The sequence below is a fragment of the Oncorhynchus mykiss genome, chromosome 2, assembly GCF_013265735.2.
Source record: "Oncorhynchus mykiss isolate Arlee chromosome 2, USDA_OmykA_1.1, whole genome shotgun sequence".
Classification (NCBI taxonomy): Eukaryota; Metazoa; Chordata; class Actinopteri; order Salmoniformes; family Salmonidae; genus Oncorhynchus; species Oncorhynchus mykiss.
Window position 1 is genome coordinate 90,104,962 of NC_048566.1, and position 22,036 is coordinate 90,126,997.

The following is a 22,036-nucleotide window of genomic DNA, read 5'->3' on the forward strand; positions in this document are numbered from 1 at the left end:
GACATAACCTTCAGGGACACTGACATAACCTTCAGGGACACTGACATAACCTTCAGGGACACTGACATAACCTTCAGGGACACTGACATAACCTTCAGGGACACTGACAAAACAAGAGTTGACAATGACAAAAACAGAGTCATCATCAACCTCTGTTAACAAGCACTCATTTCCCCTCCACCTCCTCAAGTCTGTACATTCCACATGCAAATTTACATTATATACATTATATACAGACTACAACATGCCTACAACATGTGCTTCTCCAACCCAACTCCCAACTATTACAGCCCTCTACTGGACTCTACCAAAGTTAAATTCCCACTTCGACGGTGACCCAATGTTCCAGCGTACTGTACAGCATCTGAATGGAACGTTGAAACCCCATCCATCCCTCTCACCTCCCCCTGTCCTCCCTCCATCCTTCTCCCGTCCCCCCCCCCCCCCCCATCGGTCTTTTCCTCCCATGCCCAAGTAAACATAACCGCCTCACCTCTATCTTTGTGACCAGCGCCAGGGTGTCGTACCACATCTGTATGGAGCCGGGCAGCTGTCTGGTGAGGGTCATACGGAGCACCATGAGGTAAGAGGCAGTTGTGAAGATACTTCTCAGGATGATGCCCTGGATAGACCCCATTCAGATTGTATTTTATTCATCCCCAATAGGCGTATTTCACAGATGTTTTACCTCATATTCATTATATCCACCACAATACCGGTGTCTACGTATGTGAAACGTGTGTGTTTTGTAGTGAAACAGATAAGAAAAGGTATTTTATTAATCCCCAAGGGGAAAATAATTTGTCATACTTTGTCAACAATACAAACACAAAACAAATACTCACAACATCAAAAACATCACAAGTCAATTATATTTGAAATAAATATATATAGACCAGTGGGGAAAGTACCTTGCTGAGGGCGTGGGGCACGATAGCTGACACAATGACCAGGATGGCAGAGAAGAAGTAGGAGGCACTGTAGAAGTACCGCAGAGAACCAATCTTCCTCGTCAGCGTCATCTCATCCCTGGGAGGGGAGGGGAGGGGAGGGAAGGGAGAGGAGAGGTGGGGGGGGGGGGGGGGACAAACAACCACAGGGAAATCTAATTATGGATTTAGCCCCACATTCTCCCAAATCAGACAGGAATTAAACATTGAACATTGGCAATTTACTCAAGGACTGTATAACCAAAAAACATAATGCATCAAGGATAGAGCTCTCCATTGATTGACTAGACTGCACAATGCAGGATTGTTGCTCTGATTGGCTTTGCTTGTGAAAGTCATGTGTCATGATCATAGAGTGCAATTAATGCTTCCTTTGAGCTTTGAGTCAAATTTAAAGGAATTGAAGCAAAATTATCTTGATGGGAATCTCATTAATGAGTCACAGATCATCTATCCAAACTAACCGTTTTTAGTTCCAAGAAGATCTTAGTTCCTGTTGCTAACATGACTTTTCACGTCAGAGTATTACAACAGAGTCAAAGCATGACCACTTTCCCTATAGCTCTGGGATTGTTGCCTTGAACATTTAAGCAATAAGGCACGGGGGGGGGGGGGGGGGGGGGGGGGGGGGGTATGGCCAATATACCACGGCTAAGGGCTTTTACTTACGCAAGACGCATCGCGGAGTGCCTGGACACAGCCATTAGCCGAGGTATATACCATATACCAAAAACCACGCCTTATTGCTATTAGAAACGGGTTACTAAAGTCATTAGAGCAGTAAAAATAAATGTTTTGTCATTCCCATGGTATACGGTCTTATATACCATGGCTGTCAGCCAATCAGCATTCAGGGCTGGAACCACCCAGTGGTTAATGCTTGTAAGATCACTTGTCTCTGTTTATGTACAGTATTAGGTTATAGTTATGGAGTGTTTTGTGTGTCTTACTGTCTGATGTTCTTGATGATGGTCTCCATCACCTCCTCCCAGCCGTAGGCCTTCACTGAGTGGATGTTCTCTACGATCTCTGAGGTCAGAGCCAGACGCCTGCTGATTAACCCTGCTCTTTTCTGCCTGATCATAGGACCCCCCCAAACACACACACACACACACACACACACACACACAGAAAATAAGACACACACACCATATTGATACAATTAATGAGACTTTTCAACTTCAGAGAGATGGCTGAGAACATAAACATGAAGACTTAATAGGTTTGGATGTTAATTAACAAGATTTATTTCTGGATCAAAAGAGTTTTGTGTGGAACAGTGAAAGTTGTGCCCATCTGAATAGGCAGTTATTCCTACTTTGTTGACATTTCTCAGGGGCACAGGCCATGCCGTTCTGTTCTATGTGGGTAAGATGAGATCAGTGGAGGAGATCAGAGATACCTGTCCTGTACAGACCCATCTAGAGTGCACAGTGTGTGTGTGTGTGTGTGTGTGTGTGTGAACTCCTGTACAGTCCAGTACCCACCTGTGAGGCCCCATCTTCTGAGAGAGGCAGGCCTGTATGATGCCCAGCAGGGTGAGGGCAGCCAGGGCACAGAAACCATTCACCTCGATCAGCTCCCAGATCAATCCCACACACAGGATGCACTGCAGAGGGGTGATCCACACAAAGTGGGCCAGGCCAAGACTCTGCAACACACATACACATGAATGTATGAAGAGAGGACACACGCAGTAACATGTATATGTACACAGAACACACACACACAAACAAGCAAAAGCACAACAAAAAAATATATGTAACGACAAATCTACAATACATATTTACATATTTTACACCATGTGTCTTCAACCCTCCCAGGCAAATCGGCAACCCAGGGACCCCATAGCAAAAAAACATTTTTGTTGTTTTACAATCAGGTGAATGATAATTTTATTTTACCTTTATTTAACTAGGCAAGTCAGTTAAGAACACATTCTTATTTTCAATGATGGCCTAGGAACAGTGGGTTAACTGCCTGTTCAGGGGCAGAACGACAGAATTGAACCTTGTCAGCTCGGGGGTTTGAACTTGCAACCTTCCAGTTACTAGTCCAATGCTCTAACCACTAGGCTACCCTGCCGCCCCATAATGGCAAAGAGAAGTAATCAACATTTTAAAATTAATAGATTTGGTACATAGTTTTTCAGAATTTTGACCTCCCCACATTATAATTGGAAGAGGAAGTGTAAACTCTTATATAGCCTATTAGCTAGAAAGGTAACTCCAAAACACATTTTCAATAAAATAAGCTGTTAAGCTGGTCAAACAAAGGTTAGCCATGTGTTGGCAAAAATGTATGTCCAATTCAGGAAAGCTCACCAGCAGCCAGCGGCACTTGCCACACTGGTCAACTATTCGCAGGTGCTTTTTCTAAGCCTATGTGAGATACCTCAGTGAATGTGATTAACTCCAGTGAGTGTATTTAGCTCCAGTGAGTGTAATTAGCTCCAGTAAGTGTAATTAGCTCCAGTAAGTGTAATTAGTTCAATATTAGAAGTTGAGAAATAAAGTTGACATCGTGAGAGAAAATATTCTCCTATTTTCTACTCTCGGTATGTAATTACAATTTTGTTTATTCTGTTGCTGTTAGTGATATTCATGAAATAATGAAATAATAAAATAAATAATTGACATAATTTGAGTCAATTGGAGGTGTACCTGTGGATGTATTTCAAGGCCTATCTTCAAACTCTCTGCCTTTTTGTTGGACATCATGGTAAAATCACATGAAATCAGCCAAGACCTTAGAAAAAAAATTGTTTACCACCAGTCTAGGTCATCCTTGGGAGCAATTTCCAAACACCTGAAGGTACCACATTCATCTGTACAAACAATAGTACGCAACTATAAACACCATGGGACCACGTAGCTGTCATACCGCTCAGGAAGGAGACACGTTCTGTCTCCTAGAGATGAACGTGCTTTGGTGTGAAAAGTCCCAGAATAACAGAACAACAGCAAAGGATCTTGTGAAGATGCTGGAGGAAACAGGCACAAAAGTTTCTATAACCACAGTAAAACGAGTCCTATATCGACATAACCTGAAAGGCCACTCAGCAAGGAAGAAGCCACTGCTCCAAAACTGCCATCAAAAAGCCAGACCACGGTTTGCAAATGCACATGTGGACAAAGATCGTACTTCTGGTCTGATGAAACAAAATTAGAACTGTTTGGTCATAATGACCATATTTATGTTTGGAGGAAAAAGGAGGAGGCTTGCAAACCAAAGAAAGTACAGTTGAAATCGGAAGTTTACATACACCTTAGCCAAATACATTTAAACTCAGTTTTTCCACAATTCCTGACATTTAATCCTAGTAAAAATTCCCTGTTTTAGGTGAGATAGGATTACCACTTTATTTTAAGAATGCGAAATGTCAGAATGATAGTAGAGAGAATGATTTATTTCAGTTTTTTTGTCTTTCGTCCAATTCCCAGTGGGTCAGAAGTTTACATACACTCAATTAGTATTCAGTAGCATTGCTTTTAAATTGTTTAACTTGGGTCAAACGTTTCGGTTAGCCTTCCACAAGCTTCCCACAATAAATTGGGTGAATTTTGGCTCATTCCTCCTGACAGGGCTGGTGTAACTGAGTCAGGCTTGTAGGCCTCCTTGCTCGCACGTGCTTTTTCAGTTCTGCTCACAAATGTTCTGTAGGATTGAGGTCAGGGCTTTGTGATGGCAACTCCAATACCTTGACTTTGTTGTCCTTAAGCCATTTTGCCACAACTTTGGAAGTATGCTTGGGGTCATTGTCATTTTGGAGGACCATTTTAAGACCAAGATTTAACTTAACTGATGTCTTGAGATGTTGCTTCAATATATCTACATAATTTTCCTACCTCATGATGCCATCTATTTTGTGAAGTGCACCAGTCCCTCCTACAGCAAAGCACCCCCACAACATGATACTGCCACCCCCATGCTTCACGGTTGGGATGGTGTTCTTCGGTTTGCAAGCCTACTCCTTTTTCCTCCAAACATAACGATGGTCATTATGGCCAAACAGTTCTATTTTTGTTTCATCAGACCAGAGGACATTTCTCAAAAAAGTATGATTTTGTCCCCATGTGCAGTTGCAAACCGTAGTCTGGCTTTTTTATGGCGGTTTTGGAGCAGTGGCTTCTTCCTTGCTGAGCGGCCTTTCAGGTTATGTCGGTATAGGACCCATTTTACTGTGGATATCGAAACTTTTGTACCTGTTTACTCCAGCATCTTCACATGGTCCTTTGCTGTTGTTCTGGGATTGATTTGCACTTTTCGCAACAAAGTACGTCAATCAGACACTTTGCTATGAGTCTCGAAATTGAGCTCAGGCGTACCCTGTTTCCGTTTATCATCCTTGTGATGTTTCTACAACTTGATTGGAGTCCACCTGTGGTAAATTCAATTGATTGGACATGATTTGGGAAGGTGCACACCTGTCTTTATAAAGTCCCACAATTGACAGTACATGTAAGAGCAAAACCCAAGCCATGAGGTCAAAGGAATACTCCGTAGAGCTCCGAGACAATATTGTATGGAGTCACAGATCTTGGGAAGGGTACCAAAAAAATTCTGCAGCATTGAAGGTCCCCAAGAACACAGTGGCCTCCATCATTATTAAATGGAAGAAGTTTGGATCCACCAAGACTATTCCTAGAGCTGGCCGCCTGGCCAAACTGAGCAATCGGGGCAGAAAGGCCTTGGTCAGGGAGGTGACCGAGGACCCGATGGTCACTCTGACGGAGCTCCAGAGTTCCTCTGTGGAGATGGGAGAACCTTCCAGGAGAACAACCATCTCTGCAGCACTCCACCAATCAGGCCTTTATGGTAGAGTGGCCAGACGGATGCCACTCCTCAGTAAAAGGCACATGACAGCCCACTTGGAGTTTGCCAAAAAGCACCTAAAGGACACTCACACCATGAGAAACAAGATTATCTGGTATGATGAAACCAATATTGAACTCTTTGGACTGAATTCCAAGCGTCATGTCTGGAGGAAACCTGGCACCATCCCTACGATGAAGCATGGTGGTGACAGCATCATGCTGTGGGGATGTTTTTCAGCAGCAGGTAGTGGGAAACAAAGCAAGATCAAGGGAAAGATACTGTACAAATCCAATCAAATCAATTTTTATTGGTCACATACATATATTTAGCAGATGTTATTGCACGTGGAGCGAAATGCTTGGGAACCATATTTAGGTAGCCTGTTTGGTGTTGGGTTTTGTGGGTGATTGTTCCTGTCCTTATTGTCCTGATGTCCTTGTTCTGTGTTTATATGCACCAGTATTAGGCTGTTTCGGTTTTTGTTACGTTTATTGTTTTGTAGTGTTTGTATTTAGATTTGTGTTGCTTCAGTTTAATAAACATGGATCGCAATCTACACAACGCATTTTGGTCTGACTCTCTTTCACATAAAGAAAACCGTGACAGAATCACCCACCACAACAGGACCAAGCGGCGTGGTAACGGGCAACAGCAACAGCGGCGCAAAGAGGAATGGACTTGGGACGATGTATTGGACGGCAAGGGTTGCTACACATGGGAGGAGATCCTGGCGGGAAAGGATCGCCTTCCATGGGAACAGGTGGAGGCAGCTAGGAGAGCAGATGCAGCTGGAGAGAGGAGCCGGCGATATGAGGGAACACGGCTGGCAAGGAAGCCCGAGAGTCAGCCCCAAAAATTTATTGGGGGAGGCACACAGGACCTGCGGCAACTTCCTGTGCTTACCGGAGGGCGAGAGAGACCGGGCAGGCACCGTGTTATGCGGTGGAGCGCACGGTGTCCCCAGTGCGGGTGCACAGGCCGGTGCGGTACATTCCAGCTCTGCGTATCGGCCGGGCTAGAGTGGGCATCGAGCCAAGTGCCATGAAGCCGGCTCTACGCATCTGATCTCCAGTGCGTCTCCTTGGGCCGGCTTACATGGCACCAGCCTTGCGCACGGTGTCCCCGGTTCGGGGCTATGCAGACGACCGGGACCATTCAACCGGGTAAGGTTGGGCAGGCTCGGTGCTCAAGAACTCCAGTGCGCCTGCACGGCCCGGTCTATCCGTCACCACCCCCACGCACCAGCCCTCCGGTGGCAGCCCCCCGCACCAGGCTGTCTCTCCGGCCCATCCTTACAGGGGCTCCCTCCTCTCCAGCGCTGCCAGAGCCTTCCTCTCCAGCGCCGCCTGAGCCACCCGTCTGCCCAGCGCCGCCTGAGCCACCCGTCTGCCCAGCGCCGCCTGAGCCGCCCGTCTGCCCAGCACCGCCTGAGCCACCCGTCTGCCCAGCGCCGCCTGAGACGCCCGTCTGCCCAGCGCCGCCAGAGCCGCCCGTCTGCCCAGTGCCGCCTGAGCCGCCTGTCTGCCCAGCGCCGCCTGAGCCGTCCGTCTGCCCAGCGCCGCCTGAGCCGCCCGTCTGCCCAGCGCCGCCAGTGCCGCCCGTCTGCAAGGAGCCGCCAGTGCCGCCAGTCTGCAAGGAGCCGCCAGTGCCGCCAGTCAGCCAGGGGCCGCCAGTGCCGCCAGTCAGCCAGGGGCCGCCAGTGCCGCCAGTCAGCCAGGGGCCGCCAGTGCCGCCAGTCAGCCAGGGGCCGCCAGTGCCACCAGTCAGCCAGGGGCCGCCAGAGCCCCTCAGCCCAGAGGCGCCAGAGCCTCTCAGCCCAGAGGCGCCAGAGCCTCTCAGCCCAGAGGCGCCAGAGCCCCTCAGCCCAGAGGCGCCAGAGCCCCTCAGCCCAGAGGCGCCAGAGCCCCTCAGCCCAGAGGCGCCAGAGCCCCTAAGCCCAGAGGCGCCAGAGCCCCTCAGCCAAGAGGCGCCAGAGCCCCTCAGCCCAGAGGCGCCAGAGCCCCTGCCCCTCTGCCCAGAGCCCCTGCCCCTCTCCCCCGAGCAGCCGCCCTCTGCCCCGAGCAGCCGCCCCTCTGCCCCGAGCTGCCGCCCCTCTGTCCCGAGCTGCCCCTCTGTCCATTGAGAAGGGTCGCCGTGGTTAGGAGGCCACGGAAGCAGACAATAAAGCGGACTAAGACTATGGTGAAGTGGGGGCCACGTCCAGCACCAGAGCCGCCACCGCGGACAGATGCCCACCCAGACCCTCCCCAATAGGTTCAGGTTTTGCGGCCGGAGTCCGCACCTTGGGGGGGGGGGGGTCACACTGTCACACCCTGACCATGTTTTGCTTTGTATGTTTCTATGTTTTGGTTGGTCAGGGTGTGAGCTGAGTGGGCATTCTATGTTACTATGTTACATGTCTAGTTTGTCTAGTTCTATGTTTGGCCTGATATGGTTCTCAATCAGAGGCAGGTGTTCGTCATTGTCTCTGATTGGGAACCATATTTAGGTAGCCTGTTTGGTGTTGGGTTTTGTGGGTGATTGTTCCTGTCCTTAGTGTCCTGATGTCCTTGTTCTGTGTTTATATGCACCAGTATTAGGCTGTTTCAGTTTTCGTTACGTTTATTGTTTTGCAGTGTTTGTATTTAGATTCGTGTTGCTTCAGTTTAATAAACATTGATAGCAATCTACACGCCGCATTTTGGTCTGACTCTCTTTCACATAAAGAAAACCGTGACACTCACAGACCTGTAACTTCTTCTTTAAGAGGCTCCTCTGTCCTCCACTCGTTACCTGTATTTTTGGCACCTGATTGAACTTGTAATCAGTATAAAAGACACCTGTCCACAACCTCAAACAGTCACACTCCAAACTCCACTATGGCCAAGACCAAAGAGCTGTCAAAGGACACCAGAAACAAAATTGTAGACCTGCACCAGGCTGGGAAGACTGAATCTGCAATAGGTAAGCAGCTTGGTTTGAAGAAATCCTTTGTGGGAGCAATTATTAGGAAATGGAAGACATACAAGACCACTGATAATCTCCCTCGATCTGGGGCTCCACGCAAGATCTCACCCCGTGGGGTCAAAATGATCACAAGAACGGTGAGCAAAAATCCCAGAACCACACGGGGGGACCTAGTAAATGACCTGCTGGGACCAAAGTAACAAAGCCTACCATCAGTAACACACTACGCCGCCAGGGACTCAAATCCTGCAGTGCCAGACGTGTCCCCCTGCTTAAGCCAGTACATGTCCAGGCCCGTCTGAAGTTTGCTAGAGAGCATTTGGATGATCCAGAAGAAGATTGGGAGAATGTCATATGGTCAGATGAAACCAAAATATGACTTTTTGGTAAAAACTCAACTCGTCATGTTTGGAGGACAAAGAATGCTGAGTTGCATCCATAGAACACCATACCTACTGTGAAGCATGGGGGTGGAAACATCATGCTTTGGGGCTGTTTTTCTGCAAAGGGACACGGACGACTGATCTGTGTAAAGAAAATAATGAATGGGGCCATGTATCATGAGATTTTTAGTGAAAACCTCCTTCCATCAGCAAGGGCATTGAAGATGAAACGTGGCTGGGTCTTTCAGCATGACAATGATCCCAAACACACCGCCCGGGCAACGAAGGAAGAAGTAAGAAGCATTTCAAGGTCCTGGAGTGGCCTAGCCAGTCTCCAGATCTCAACCCCATAGAAAATCTTTGGAGGGAGTTGAAAGTCTGTGTTGCCCAGCAACAGCCCCAAAACATCACTGCTCTAGAGGAGATCTGAATGGGGGAATGGGCCAAAATACCAGCAACAGTGTGTGGAAACCTTGTGAAGACTTACAGAAAACGTTTGACCTCTGTCATTGCCAACAAAGGGTATATAACAAAGTATTGAGATAAACTTTTGTTATTCACCAAATACTTATTTTCTACCATAATTTGCAAATAAATTCATAAAAAATCCTACAATGTGATTTTCTGGAATTTTTTTTCTCATTTTGTATGTCATAGTTGAAGTGTACGTATTATGAAAATTACAGGCCTCTCTCATCTTTTTAAGTGGGAGAACTTGCACAATTGGTGGCTGACTAAATACTTTTTTGCCGCACTGTACTTGTAGATATGGTTAAGTGACTATGCATATAATATAAACATAGAGTAGCAGTAGCGTAAAAGAGGGGTTGGCGGGTGGAGGGTGGCGGGACACAATGCAGATAGCCCGGTTAGCCAATGTGCGGGAGCACTGGTATTGAGGTAGTATGTACATGAATGTATAGTTAAAGTGACTTTGCATATAAGATAAACAGAGAGTAGCAGCAGCGTAAAAGAGGGGTTGGGGTGGCACACAATGCAAATAGTCCGGGTAGCCATTTGATTACCAGTTCAGGAGTCTTATGGCTTGGGGTAAAAAACTGTTGAGAAGACATTTTGTCCTAGACTTGGCACTCTGGTACCGCTTGCCATGCGGTAGTAGAGAAAACAGTCTATGACTGGGATGGCTGGGGTCTTTGACAATTTTGAGGGCCTTCCTCTGACACTGCCTGGTGTAGAGGTCCTGGATGGCAGGCAGGTTAGCCGCAGTGATGTACTGGGCCGTACGCACTACCCTCTGTAGTGCCTTGCGGTTGGAGTTTTAGTTTCTTTTTAATTTCCTGAGGGGGAATAGGCTTTGTCGTGCCCTCTTCACGACTGTCTTGGTGTGTTTGGACCATTCTAATTTGTTTTGATGTGGACACCAAGGAACTTGAAGCTCTCAACCTGCTCCACTACAGCCCCGCCGATGAGAATGGGGGCGTGCTCGGTCCTCCTTTTCCTGTAGTCCACAATCATCTCCTTAGTCTTGATTATGTTGAGGGATATGTTGTTATTCTGGCACCACCCGGCCAGGTCGCTGACCTCCTCCCTATAGGCTGTATCGTTGTTGTCAGTGATCAGGCCTACCACTGTTGTGTCATCTGCAAACTTAATGATGGTGTTGGAGTCGTGCCTGGCCATGCAGTCATGGGTGAACAGGGAGTACAGGAGGGGACTGAGCACGCACCCCTGGGGAGCTCCAGTGTAGAGGATCAGTGTGGCAGATGTGTTGCTACCTACCCTCACCACCTGGGGGTGGCCCGTCAGGAAGTCCAGGATCCAGTTGCAGAGGGAGGTGTTTAGGATCCTTAGCTTAGTGATGAGCTTTGAGGGTACTATGATGTTGAACGCTGAGCTGTAGTCAATGAATAGCATTCTCACATAAGTGTTCCTTTTTTCCAGGTGGGAAAGGGCAGTGTGGAGTGCAATAGAGATTGCATAATCTGTTTGGGTGGTATGCAAATTGGAGTGGGTCTCTAGTTTCTGGGATAATGGTGTTGATGTGAGCGATTACCAGCCTTTCAAAGCACTTCATTGCTAAGGACGTGAGTGCTACGGATCTGTAGTCATTTAGGCAGGTTGCCTTTGTGTCCTTGGGCACAGAGACTATGGTGGTCTGCTTGAAACATGTTGGTATTACAGACTCAATCGGGGACATGTTGAAAATGTCAGTGAAGACACCTGCCAGTTGGTCAGCACATGCCCGGAGCACACGTCCTGGTAATCCGTCTGGCCCTGCATGATCACACAGCATGATCGCACAGTTGTCCGGAACTGCTGATGCTCTCATGCATGCCTCAGTGTTGCTTGTCTCGAAGCGAGCATAGAAGTGATTTAGCTTGTCTGGTAGGCTCGTGTCACTGGGCAGCTCGCGGCTGTGCTTCCGTTTGTAGTCTGTAAAAATGTGCAAGCCCTGCCACATAAGACGAGCGTTGGAGCTGGTGTAGTATGAATCAATTTTAGCCCTGTATTGACGCTTTGCCTGTTTTATGGTTCGTCGCAGGGCATAGCAGGATTTCTTGTAAGCTTCCGGGTTAGAGTCCCGCCCCTTGAAAGAGGCAGCTCTACCCTTTAGCTCAGTGCGAATGTTGCCTGTAATCCATGGCTTCTGGTTGGGGTATGTACGTACAGCCACTGTGGGGACGACGTCTTCGATGCACTTATTGATAAAGCCATTGACTGATGTGGTGTACTCCTCAGTGCCATCGGAAGAATCCCGGAACATGTTCCAGCCTGTGATAGCAAAATAGTCCTGTAGTTTAGCATCTGCTTCATCTGACCACTTTTTTATAGACCGAGTCACCCGTGCTTCCTGCTTTAATTTGTGCTTGTAGGCAGGAATCAGGTGGGTAGAATTGTGGTCTGATTTACCAAATTGAGGGCGAGGGAGAGCTTTGTATGCGTCTCTGTGTGTGGAGTACAGGTGATCTAGAATTTACCCCCCTCTGGTTGCATATTTAACATGCTGATAGAAATTTGGTAGAACTGATTTACGTTTCCCTGCATTAAAGTCTCCGGCCACTAGGAGCACCGCCTCTGGGTGAGCGGTTTCCTGTTTGCTTATTAACTTATACAGCTGACTGAGTGCGGTCTTAGTGCCAGCATCTGTCTGTGGTGGTAAATAAACAACCACGAAAAGTATAGCTGAAAACTCTCTAGGCAAGTAGTGTGGCCTGCAATTTATCACAATATACTCTACTTCAGGAGAGCAAAATCTAGAGACTTCCTTAGATTTCGTGCACCAGCTGTGTTTACAAATATGCACAGACCGCCCCCCCTCGTCTTACCGGAGTGTGCTGTTCTATCTTGCTGGTGCAGTGTATATCCTGCTACCTGAATATCCATGTCATCATTCAGCCACGATTCCGTGAAACATAGGATATTACAGTTTTTGATGTCCCATTGGTCGGTAATATTCGTGATCATACCTCGTCTAATTTATTGTCCAATGATTGCACGTTGGCGAGTAGTATTGACGGTAACGGCAGCTTTCCCACTCGCCTTCTGCGGGTCCTCACGAGACATCCGGCTCTTTGTCCTCTGTACCTGCGTCGCTTCCTCTTGCAAATAACGGGGATGTCGGCCCTGTCGGGTGTTTGGAGAATGTCCTGTGCGTCCTGCTTGTTGTAGAAAAAAAATCTTCGTCCAATCTGAGGTGAGTGATCGCTGTCCTGATATCCAGAACCTCTTATTTACCGTAAGATCTGGTTGCAGAAACATTATGTTAAAAAAAAAACCCACATAATAGCACAATTGGTTGGGCGCCTGTAAAACTGCTGCCATTTCTGCTACCATTTTAACTATATAGGCCTGGGTCTAGATATTTTTTTTTTTTACCTAAGCCTTTATGTGTTTTACATTTTTCCTAATTGTAGGCTACTACAATTTTTTAAACACTACCTCACTGCTTTAGCGCGTGGCCACATTCACATGTGTTTCAATATGAATTCTTTAAGAGACGGGTGGGTCTAAGGCTTTAGAGGGTGTAAATGATGCTAAATGGGCATAAACAAAGAACAGCACTGTAGCTGATCAATGTGAAGGTTATCTTTATTATACAACAATTTTTGGTTTGGCTAATCTGGGAACCTGGTGAAATAATTCAGAGAATCCATGTTGGCAATTTGGTGAAATGATTCCTTTTCTAAATATTCAGTATGATTCCCAAGGATTGATGTAGAGCAAGTGTGAAAATCTAAACGTTCGAATGCCTTTTCCTTCTAAATTGGATTATAAATTGCTCAACTTTTAAGGCAGCATTACTTCCTCATGTTTCCTCTAACTACAGTGTATGATACGCCATTTTGAAGATCTGAGTCTGTACCTTTATCCAATGTAAAAAAACACAATTTCAAATTGTAGGACATAAGACTGAAAAGAGACGGTGGATCACACATGTTGATGTTGGGGTGGTGCTGGAGATGATGAATATGAAGTTGAATAAAACAATACGATCTAGCTGGCCTGCTCACATGTGAGATTTGTTTCAGAGTGCCCGAAATCAAGTGAAGTGTTAACCGTCTTCCCCTTTATCCAAAAAGCCTAGATTGGAGGGCTTGGCAATGTAAACTCATGCTAGTTCGTAGAGATAGCTTTGGGCTAAGCCACAAGAGAGGAGAAGAGAGAGCTTGGGAACAAGTGAGAGTTTGAGGCCACATTCAATCCAGGTGATAATTGCCTAGGAGCAGGTAGCAGAGTGTATTGACATTCAACACCCCTGCTCTAGGACTCCTAACGTTCAGCCTTCACTAGCCTAGCTACGGCTAAATTACACACCCCTCTCATCCCATGTTGGCTTGACAAATGGCTGGCTTCACTTGTTTTCTACCACTGAGCACTGACATAAGGCTCATGCCCAAGCCTAACAGGAGTGGAGAAATGTGCTCGGAGTGTGACTCACATTTGTTACGTCCTTCTCACATTGACATCTGCATGATGTATGATTTTACAGGGAGGTTGGAGTTGCCTGGCTGCGTGTGTATCTCGAACTGGGATTCGGCCCATGCTGCAGTTTTTTTGTTACCACATAGTTCAATTGGGAGATATTCAAGGGAGCACAGCTAGTGTTGTGGTGTCTCAATTCGTAGAAAGCATAGCTTGGTGTTTGGATGCCGATGCAACACTGATTCAAAGTAGTTGAGATTGCAAAATGTCACTCCTGCCCTTGACTACGGTATACTGGCCCAACCTGGCCCCTTCAACCTGGCCCCTTCAGCCTGGCCCCTTCAGCCTGGCCCCTTCAGCCTGGCCCCTTCAACCTGGCCTCTTCAACCTGGCCTCTTCAACCTGGTCCCTTCAACCTGGTCCCTTCAGCCTGGTACCCTCACACCACCATGGCCACCTAACTATTCCCTAACTAACTGGCTCATTCAAATCCCCCATTTTTCACCACTAAAACTCTTCCCCCATTGTCTTCTGACACGTTTCGTCACTCTTATGCAACGGTGAAGAAAATCACGCTTTCTGACATAAGACAATGCTCTTCTTGATCATTGTTATAGAGGAGAATGCATTCTCAGTCGACTAAACTGGTAAACTGACAGTTAATAAGTAGATTACTTGGGTCCTTACTTCTCATCAAGATTATTGAGGTTGAGTTTAGGGTTAGTACAGCAGATGAGTTGGGTGGTTCTTACCTCATCCAGCTTGTTGAGGTGGGCTGACATCAGGCTAACCAGCTGACCTGTGCTGATCTTGTCCAGGACCCGGCTGGACAGCTTCAGAGTCTGAGGTGTCAAAGGTCAGGGGTTAGGACAGACACAAAGGGTTAAAAAGCTGTAGCAGGAGAGGCTGCAGTGTGACACTAAGAGGGTGTTGCAGCCACACAGCCCGACACTCACACAAGAGTCTGGCTACACTGAAGAGGGCAATGTAGATCTTCATGCCTGCCAAGGTGGTGGCATGCCAAAGATGTGCCCATACACACACACCCACACCCTGCCCACACAAACACACACACCACCTCCCCCCACACCTTCTTATAAATGAGGCTGAAGAGAGCGATGCGAATCTGCATGCCCAGGTGGTGCAGTCCAAAGATGGCTGGCTGCAGGAGCAGGAAGCGAGCAGTGAAGAGAAGACAGAGACCCAGGGCTAGGTAGTAACCCTGCTCCCGCTCAGGGGCATGGATGGGGTCAAACGAGCCGATTATACGACCCAGGAGCTGGGGCTGCACTGTCTTCGACGCCTCCTGTAAGAAAAGAGAGGGAAAAAAAACATCCAGAGACATTGATGTAAAGAGTTCAGAATATATCCCACAAAATACAATTTAGTGGCAGCTTGATATCATTGTCTTAACTATGTACCTTGATACCTCTAGTCTTATTTCCAATCAACTCTGAACTGAACTGATGGGCATTCCTAGAAGGTTCCACGGGGAACACCCCACACCACTAGGTTACGCAAGACCTGCTACTGACGTCAGCTTCCTCTCCGAGCCGGGGACACTGGGATACTCACACTGCAGTGACACATGCATCTTCTCCATACTCTGGTCATGCCACTAAGTCACTAGTAAGTAACACACACGTACAGGACAGAACAGGCTAACAGCCAGCCTGGGTTGGGTTGAGGTCAGTTCCATTCCAGTTCCAACTCTCTCCATCAATTTAGGAAGTGAATTTGAACTCCTTGTCAACTCCTCATTGACAATAAATGGGTGCTTTTTTTTCATTCTTTAATTGGAAATGTCCATTTCCCTCCTGAATTTAAATGGAATTGATCACACACACAACCCTAGCAATGGTATAACACGTCTGCTGTCACAATACATGACATGTTCTCATATGTGAGATATTGTCATGTGCGTATCACAGTATATTTAGGTGCTGGGTGAAATAACACTATAATAAGAACCAAACAGTGACCTACATTTGAAATACAAAGTGATTCATCATCTGGTATCGTACTAATAAAGTATGGAGGCCTTTTTGACAAACGTGGCCAACTCCGGTGCCCACAATGTGTGCAGGCTTTTGCTCCAGCCCAGCTCCAACACACCTGATCAATTAGACTGTTAAACTGCAGCCTCTCCAGGTAACCGTTGGCCAACTGTGCTTTATGCGGAGAGATGGACTCACCCCAAAGTACAGCAGGATTCCGTAGAACACAAAAGGCCAGAGGAAACAACGGGAGAGTGCCCGCAAGAGCCGAGGCTTCTTCTTGGCCGATGCCACTTCTCGGTCCCATTCTCTACACCAAGAACACAGACCAGAGGAGTTAGAAACTGTTAAAAAACACAGCTAACAGTAAAAGTAAAGTAGGGGCACATTGTTCAGGGCACTGGTGTATAACCTGGGTGATTTGTGATTTGTGCAGAGACCTTAACAAATGAGGGAGAACAAGAGGAAAGAGAAAAAGATGACAACATTTATGAGAAAAATAGAGCAAGGAGGGAGGGAGAAAAGCAGAGAGGATGAAAAAATGTGAAAATGTGAGAGAGAGAGAGAGAGAGAGAGATTGAGCGAGAAAGAGAGACAGAGAGAGAGTGAGAGAGAGAGAGAGAGAGAGAGAGAGAGGGTGAGAGATTGAGAGAGAGAGACAGAGAAAGAGAGAGAGACAGTGAGAGATTGAGAGACAGAGAAAGAGGGTGAGAGATTGAGAGAGAGAGAGACAGAGAAAGAGACAGTGAGAGATTGAGAGAGAGGGAGACAGAGAAAGAGAGTGAGAGATTGAGAGAGAGAGAGACAGTGAGAGATTGAGAGAGAAAGAGAGAAAGAGAGACAGAGAAAGAGTGAGAGAGAGAGAGAGAGAGAGAGAGGGTGAGAGATTGAGAGAGAGAGACAGAGAAAGAGAGAGACAGTGAGAGATTGAGAGACAGAGAAAAAGTGTGAGAGATTGAGAGAGAGAGAGAGAGACAGAGAAAGAGAGTGAGAGATTGAGAGAGAGAGAGAGAGAGAGAGACAGAGAAAGAGAGAGAGACAGTGAGAGATTGAGAGAGAAAGAGAGACAGAGAAAGAGAGTGAGAGATTGAGAGACAGAGAAAGAGAGAGAGACAGTGAGAGATTGAGAGAGAAAGAGAGACAGAGAAAGAGAGTGAGAGATTGAGAGAGAGAGACAGAGAAAGAGACCGTGAGAGATTGAGAGAGAGGGAGACAGAGAAAGAGAGTGAGATATTGAGAGAGAGAGAGAGAGAGAGACAGAGAAAGAGAGAGAGACAGTGAGAGATTGAGAGAGAAAGAGAGACAGAGAGAGAGAGACAGAGAAAGAGAGAGAGACAGTGAGAGATTGAGAGAGAAAGAGAGACAGCGAAAGAGAGTGAGAGATTGAGAGAGAGAGAGACAGAGAAAGAGACAGTGAGAGATTGAGAGAGAGGGAGACAGAGAAAGAGAGTGAGAGATTGAGAGAGAGAGAGAGAGAGACAGAGAAAGAGAGAGAGACAGTGAGAGATTGAGAGAGAAAGAGAGACAGAGAAAGGGGGTGTAAGAGAACACGTGCGCGCATCATAGATTGAGGGACCATACCAACCTGTTAATTCAATGTAAAGTTCAAATTCCCATGCAGCTACCAACAGTATTTGGCAGATTTAAAAAATGACCCGGTCATTTATCACTCTCCGGGCATCTGGTCCTTTTAAAGGTTGACTTTTACACCCATTTAGAGGGCTGCTGGCACCCTTTACCGTGACGCTGCCCCTGCCCCCACCTATTAGGGGCCCCCGCAGCAGGATAAGGGTTGTGTTTGCATTGTTTCGGGGGCAAAAACACGGGTGGCATTTAACGGGTGGCCTAAGATCCTTCCCTTTTTTCTTTGTTCTTTCTACAATCCTCTCAAAGGTGTGACATTTACTTGCTCTTAAATAACGGGGACAGAGCGGAGAGGAGAGGGCAAATACAGTGAGGGGAAAGGGGAGAGACAGAGAGAGAAAGGGACAGAGAGATTGGAGAGAAAGTGAGATTGAGAGAGAGGAGGACGTTAGAGAAAGAAAGCCCAGCCTGACTCATCCCGTCTCCAGTGTGTTTGTTTGGGACACGCTAAGGTTTATGTTTGTCTGTCCACCTCCAACCAAAAAGCATCCCATATTTAAGGTTGGGGTTGTCTGTCTAGAATTTCCAGTTCCTTAGCTAATCATCGCAATCATTGAATGGGCGGTGGAATGAATGGGGGGTTATTACAGTAAATACACTTAAAGAGCAGTAAGAAACATAAATGATCAACTCTCACAACTCAACAAGACAACAACAAAGAAAGGACCAACAACAATGCCAACAGGAACACTCAATTTGATATATTGATATAGCATTAGGCTAATCCTCTATCAAAATATTTTGTGTTCTATATCATTCATATGGCTGGAATCAAATGAATAAGACATAAGTAAAAATAGGTTCTCTAAGTAGGCTAATGTATGTGCCTACATGTGTGTAATCCAATTGGTTTCTAATTTTGTATTTAGTAACTTCCAATGCCGCACACGTCTGTGATTCTGATTTAGATTAAGAATAATAGTTATAAAATGGTTATATCAATTTAATATGAGTCCAATGTGCCTTACATTTTCATAAAGTGAGGCACTTTGGCTGATACAAACCTTTCTAGTCGTTCAGAAAGATTGTCTGCGAGATCAAAATATGGTGCTTTATAAACATCTGTCAACTCCAACTTCTTTCTGAAGCCCTTCCTCAACAGTGGAGATGTCCACCTGCAAAACAACCAAATGGGTATAGGAGGTTAGGTTGTTAACAAACTCCTATCACATTTATCCACTCACACAAGCGAACACATTATCCCACTGAGCACAGACATAATTTAAAGTCCTGTTTTGATTTACATTTGATGTAGTTATTAATTCATTTTAATTCAACATTACATTTTTTTTAAATGTCACCATGTCATTGGATTTAGGTTAACAGTTGGATGAAAAAAATACCAAATTCCCTCATGTTTAGGACTTTTTGCAAATCCAATCAGTTTTCTACGTTGATTTAACATGATTTTAAAATGACATGTAAACAACGTTGATTCAACCAGTTTTTGCACAGTGGAAAACTCACAACAAGTGAGTTGGCTATACAGCGTGTATAGAATATAGCCTACTTCTGGGGTACCTACATAGGTCAATGTCCTCCGAAGTTGACCACAGATCGGCCAAATCAATAAATGTATAAATTAATTAAGCAAACGCCCAGTCGTATCTATAGGGTGACAAAATCAAACAGCAAGCAAATAGCAGAGTGTATGTAGCTGGATAATTAGGCCTACTACATCTTAGATAGCTATATAGATAGTTAAATGATAGCTGAATATCTATTTGTTTAAAAAAATATATATAGGCAATCCTGAGTAGGCTATGTGCATTATAATGAGTTTTGGGATGACATGGGATTTTCTAATGGCAGGAAGCGTGTGGTGAGTAGGCCTATTGTAGACTACAAGATGACAATGTAGAAGTCTTTTACGCGCCTGAAAAATAACGAAGGATGTTTAGTATCAATTACACATTTCATACAAAGATAATCATTATGAAAGTTGGAGGACAATCGACACGTGACGCACTGGAGCGCAAAAGGGCTGCTGGAATTTCCTCTCAGAGCAAAACAGGACACAGAAACTGTCTATGGTGCATAGTTGCCCTAAAGGTGACCATTGAAACATCTATAAAATAATAAGTAAGATCCCTGGGACCTACCTTGACCTGACCTGGTTCCCGTTCAACAACAGTGCGCTCTCCAAATCTAGCAAACACGTCTAGAAAATCATTCCATGGTTTATTTACGCGTCAAATCAGCCGGCACATAGATGAAGAAAACATATAATTCCTTACCAGAAGAAATATTTGGAGAGGAAGTTTGCATCTTCCACCGGTGACTTCTGCATCCTAAGAGAACCGCCAGTTTGATTTCACTGCACCTGTGAAATCACTGCACCTCGCTGTGTCGCTCACATTTGTGTCCCTCTGCTTCCCTTTTTCTCGAGGATGACCCAGCGCTTGTGATTTTCTGACTGTCCCACCTTGTGCGGATTGTAGCCTAAATGCGCAGATCAGCGGTGATGTCACTGTTGTGAAATTGTCTCTTCCCAACCCGGAGTTGCGACCACTATCCAACCCACTATCGCACTATCCGACTTTTCAGATCAGCATTCACTGTTCTCACACACTGCGGAGCGCACAAAACTGACCGCAGCAAATGGGCTGTCTTGTCCTTTCCTTGATCCTAACAATGAGAACACCGTGGTTAGCAAGAGAATAATTTATGGTCTCGCCAAAGATCCCGAGCGCGTCATTTCCATACTGACAGGCCTCTGCAAAAATGACACGGCTTGCATATTGTGGCAACCCAATTTGCAGAGACATAAACTACTACACGGCGTACAACTTTTAGCAGGAAAGTTTCAGGGAAATCACCTCTTCTGCAATTATGTGACCTATTATTTGAATCAATAAGAGGATATGTGATATCATACATTTTATAGAATTAATGTGATCCTTCAGAAAATCCAATTATATCACCTGAGGCTCCAAGCAATGAACGCATTAGTCTAAAAAGATTAGATGATAGAGTTAGTCTGGAGAATATTCAAGACAAAGTAGGTGAAATCTTTTTGTAGGTCATTCCACGAAATTAATTTTAAATGCCTGTTATATTAAACTAAGTGCCCTTTAATATAGACCATGTGGAAAATTCAATAAATCTGATTTTTAACCCTCTAACTGCACATCGGCAACAGGAAACATTTTATCCCCTCACACTACCAAATTATATTTGTTTAAATTCCTACACATGACAATATGTGATGATAATATGTGATGACACGTCTGTAAACAATCTAATGAGGTCCAGAAGTCGGTATGATGTCTCAATTGGGGGAGGGACCTTCTTTCAGGAACCAATAGCACCTGAGTGCATTGTGTGAGTGAAAAGTACAGTAACGTTACATGTAATTATTTTTCATGTGTCAATAGAGCTAAATTGACACAAAAAAATGTAGTAGTGTAATAACCTCTAAAGAAACATATTTTATTGTTTTTTTTAAAACATATTTTGTTTTTATATACAGTACCAGCCAAAAGTTTGGAAACGCCTACTCATTCAAGGGTTTTTCTTTATTTCACTATTTTCTACATTATAGAATAATAGTGTAAACATTAAAACTATGAAATAACACATGGATTCTGTAGCAACCAAAAAAGTGTTAAACAAATCAAAATATATTTTAGACTCTTTAAAGTAGCTTTTCCAACAGTCTTGAAGGAGTTCCCGCATATGCTGTGCACTTGTTGGCTGCTTTTCCTTCACTCTGTGGTCCAACTCATCCCAACCATCTCAACTGGGATCAGGTCAGGTGATTGTGAAGGCCAGGTCATCTGATGCAGCACTCCATCACTCTCCTTCTTCTTGGTAAAATAGCACTTACACAGGCTGGAGTTGTGTTAGGTCATTGTTCTGTTGAAAAACAAATGATAGTCCCACTAAGCAAAAAACAGATGGGATGGCGTATCGCTGCAGAATTCTGTGGGAGCCATGCTGGTTAAGTGTTCCTTGAATTCTAAATAAATCACAGGCAGTGTCTCCAGCAATGCACCCCTACAACATCACACTTCCTCCTCCATGCTTCACATGTGGAGAACATCCGTTCACCGTTCACCTACTCTGCGTCTCAAAAAGACACAGCGGTTGGAACAAAAAATCTCACATTTGGACTCATCAGACCAAAGGACAGATTTCTACCGATCTAATGTCCATTGCTCATGTTTCTTGGCCTAAGCAAGTCTCTTCTTATTATTGGTGTCCTTTAGTAGTGGTTTCTTTGCAGCAATTCGAGCATGAAGGCCTGATTCATGCAGTCTCCTCTGAACAGTTGATGTTGAGATGTGTCTGTTACTTGAACTCCGTGAAGCATGTATTTGGGCTGCAATGTATGAGTCTAGTAACTCTAATGAACTTATCCTCCACAGCAGAGGTAACTCTGGGTCTTCCTTTCCTGTGGCGGATCTTGCGC

The 22,036-nt window shown here is 45.5% G+C and overlaps 1 protein-coding gene across 1 annotated transcript in view; it reads right to left on the minus strand.

Moving 5' to 3' along the window:
• Positions 1-20,042, minus strand: part of LOC110499460 (cystic fibrosis transmembrane conductance regulator) — an 80,308-nt gene extending 60,266 nt beyond the window's left edge. The window contains exons 1-9 of the mRNA XM_036958645.1: positions 19,860-20,042; positions 18,627-18,737; positions 16,177-16,288; positions 15,072-15,287; positions 14,734-14,823; positions 2,438-2,601; positions 1,901-2,026; positions 912-1,029; positions 494-622 (exon numbers count right to left, since the gene is read on the minus strand). Coding sequence (XP_036814540.1) covers positions 494-622; positions 912-1,029; positions 1,901-2,026; positions 2,438-2,601; positions 14,734-14,823; positions 15,072-15,287; positions 16,177-16,288; positions 18,627-18,737; positions 19,860-19,912 — 1,119 coding nt within the window. The 5' untranslated portion in view covers positions 19,913-20,042. The remainder of the gene's footprint in view (positions 1-493; positions 623-911; positions 1,030-1,900; positions 2,027-2,437; positions 2,602-14,733; positions 14,824-15,071; positions 15,288-16,176; positions 16,289-18,626; positions 18,738-19,859) is intronic.
• Positions 20,043-22,036: the final 1,994 nt, after the last annotated feature.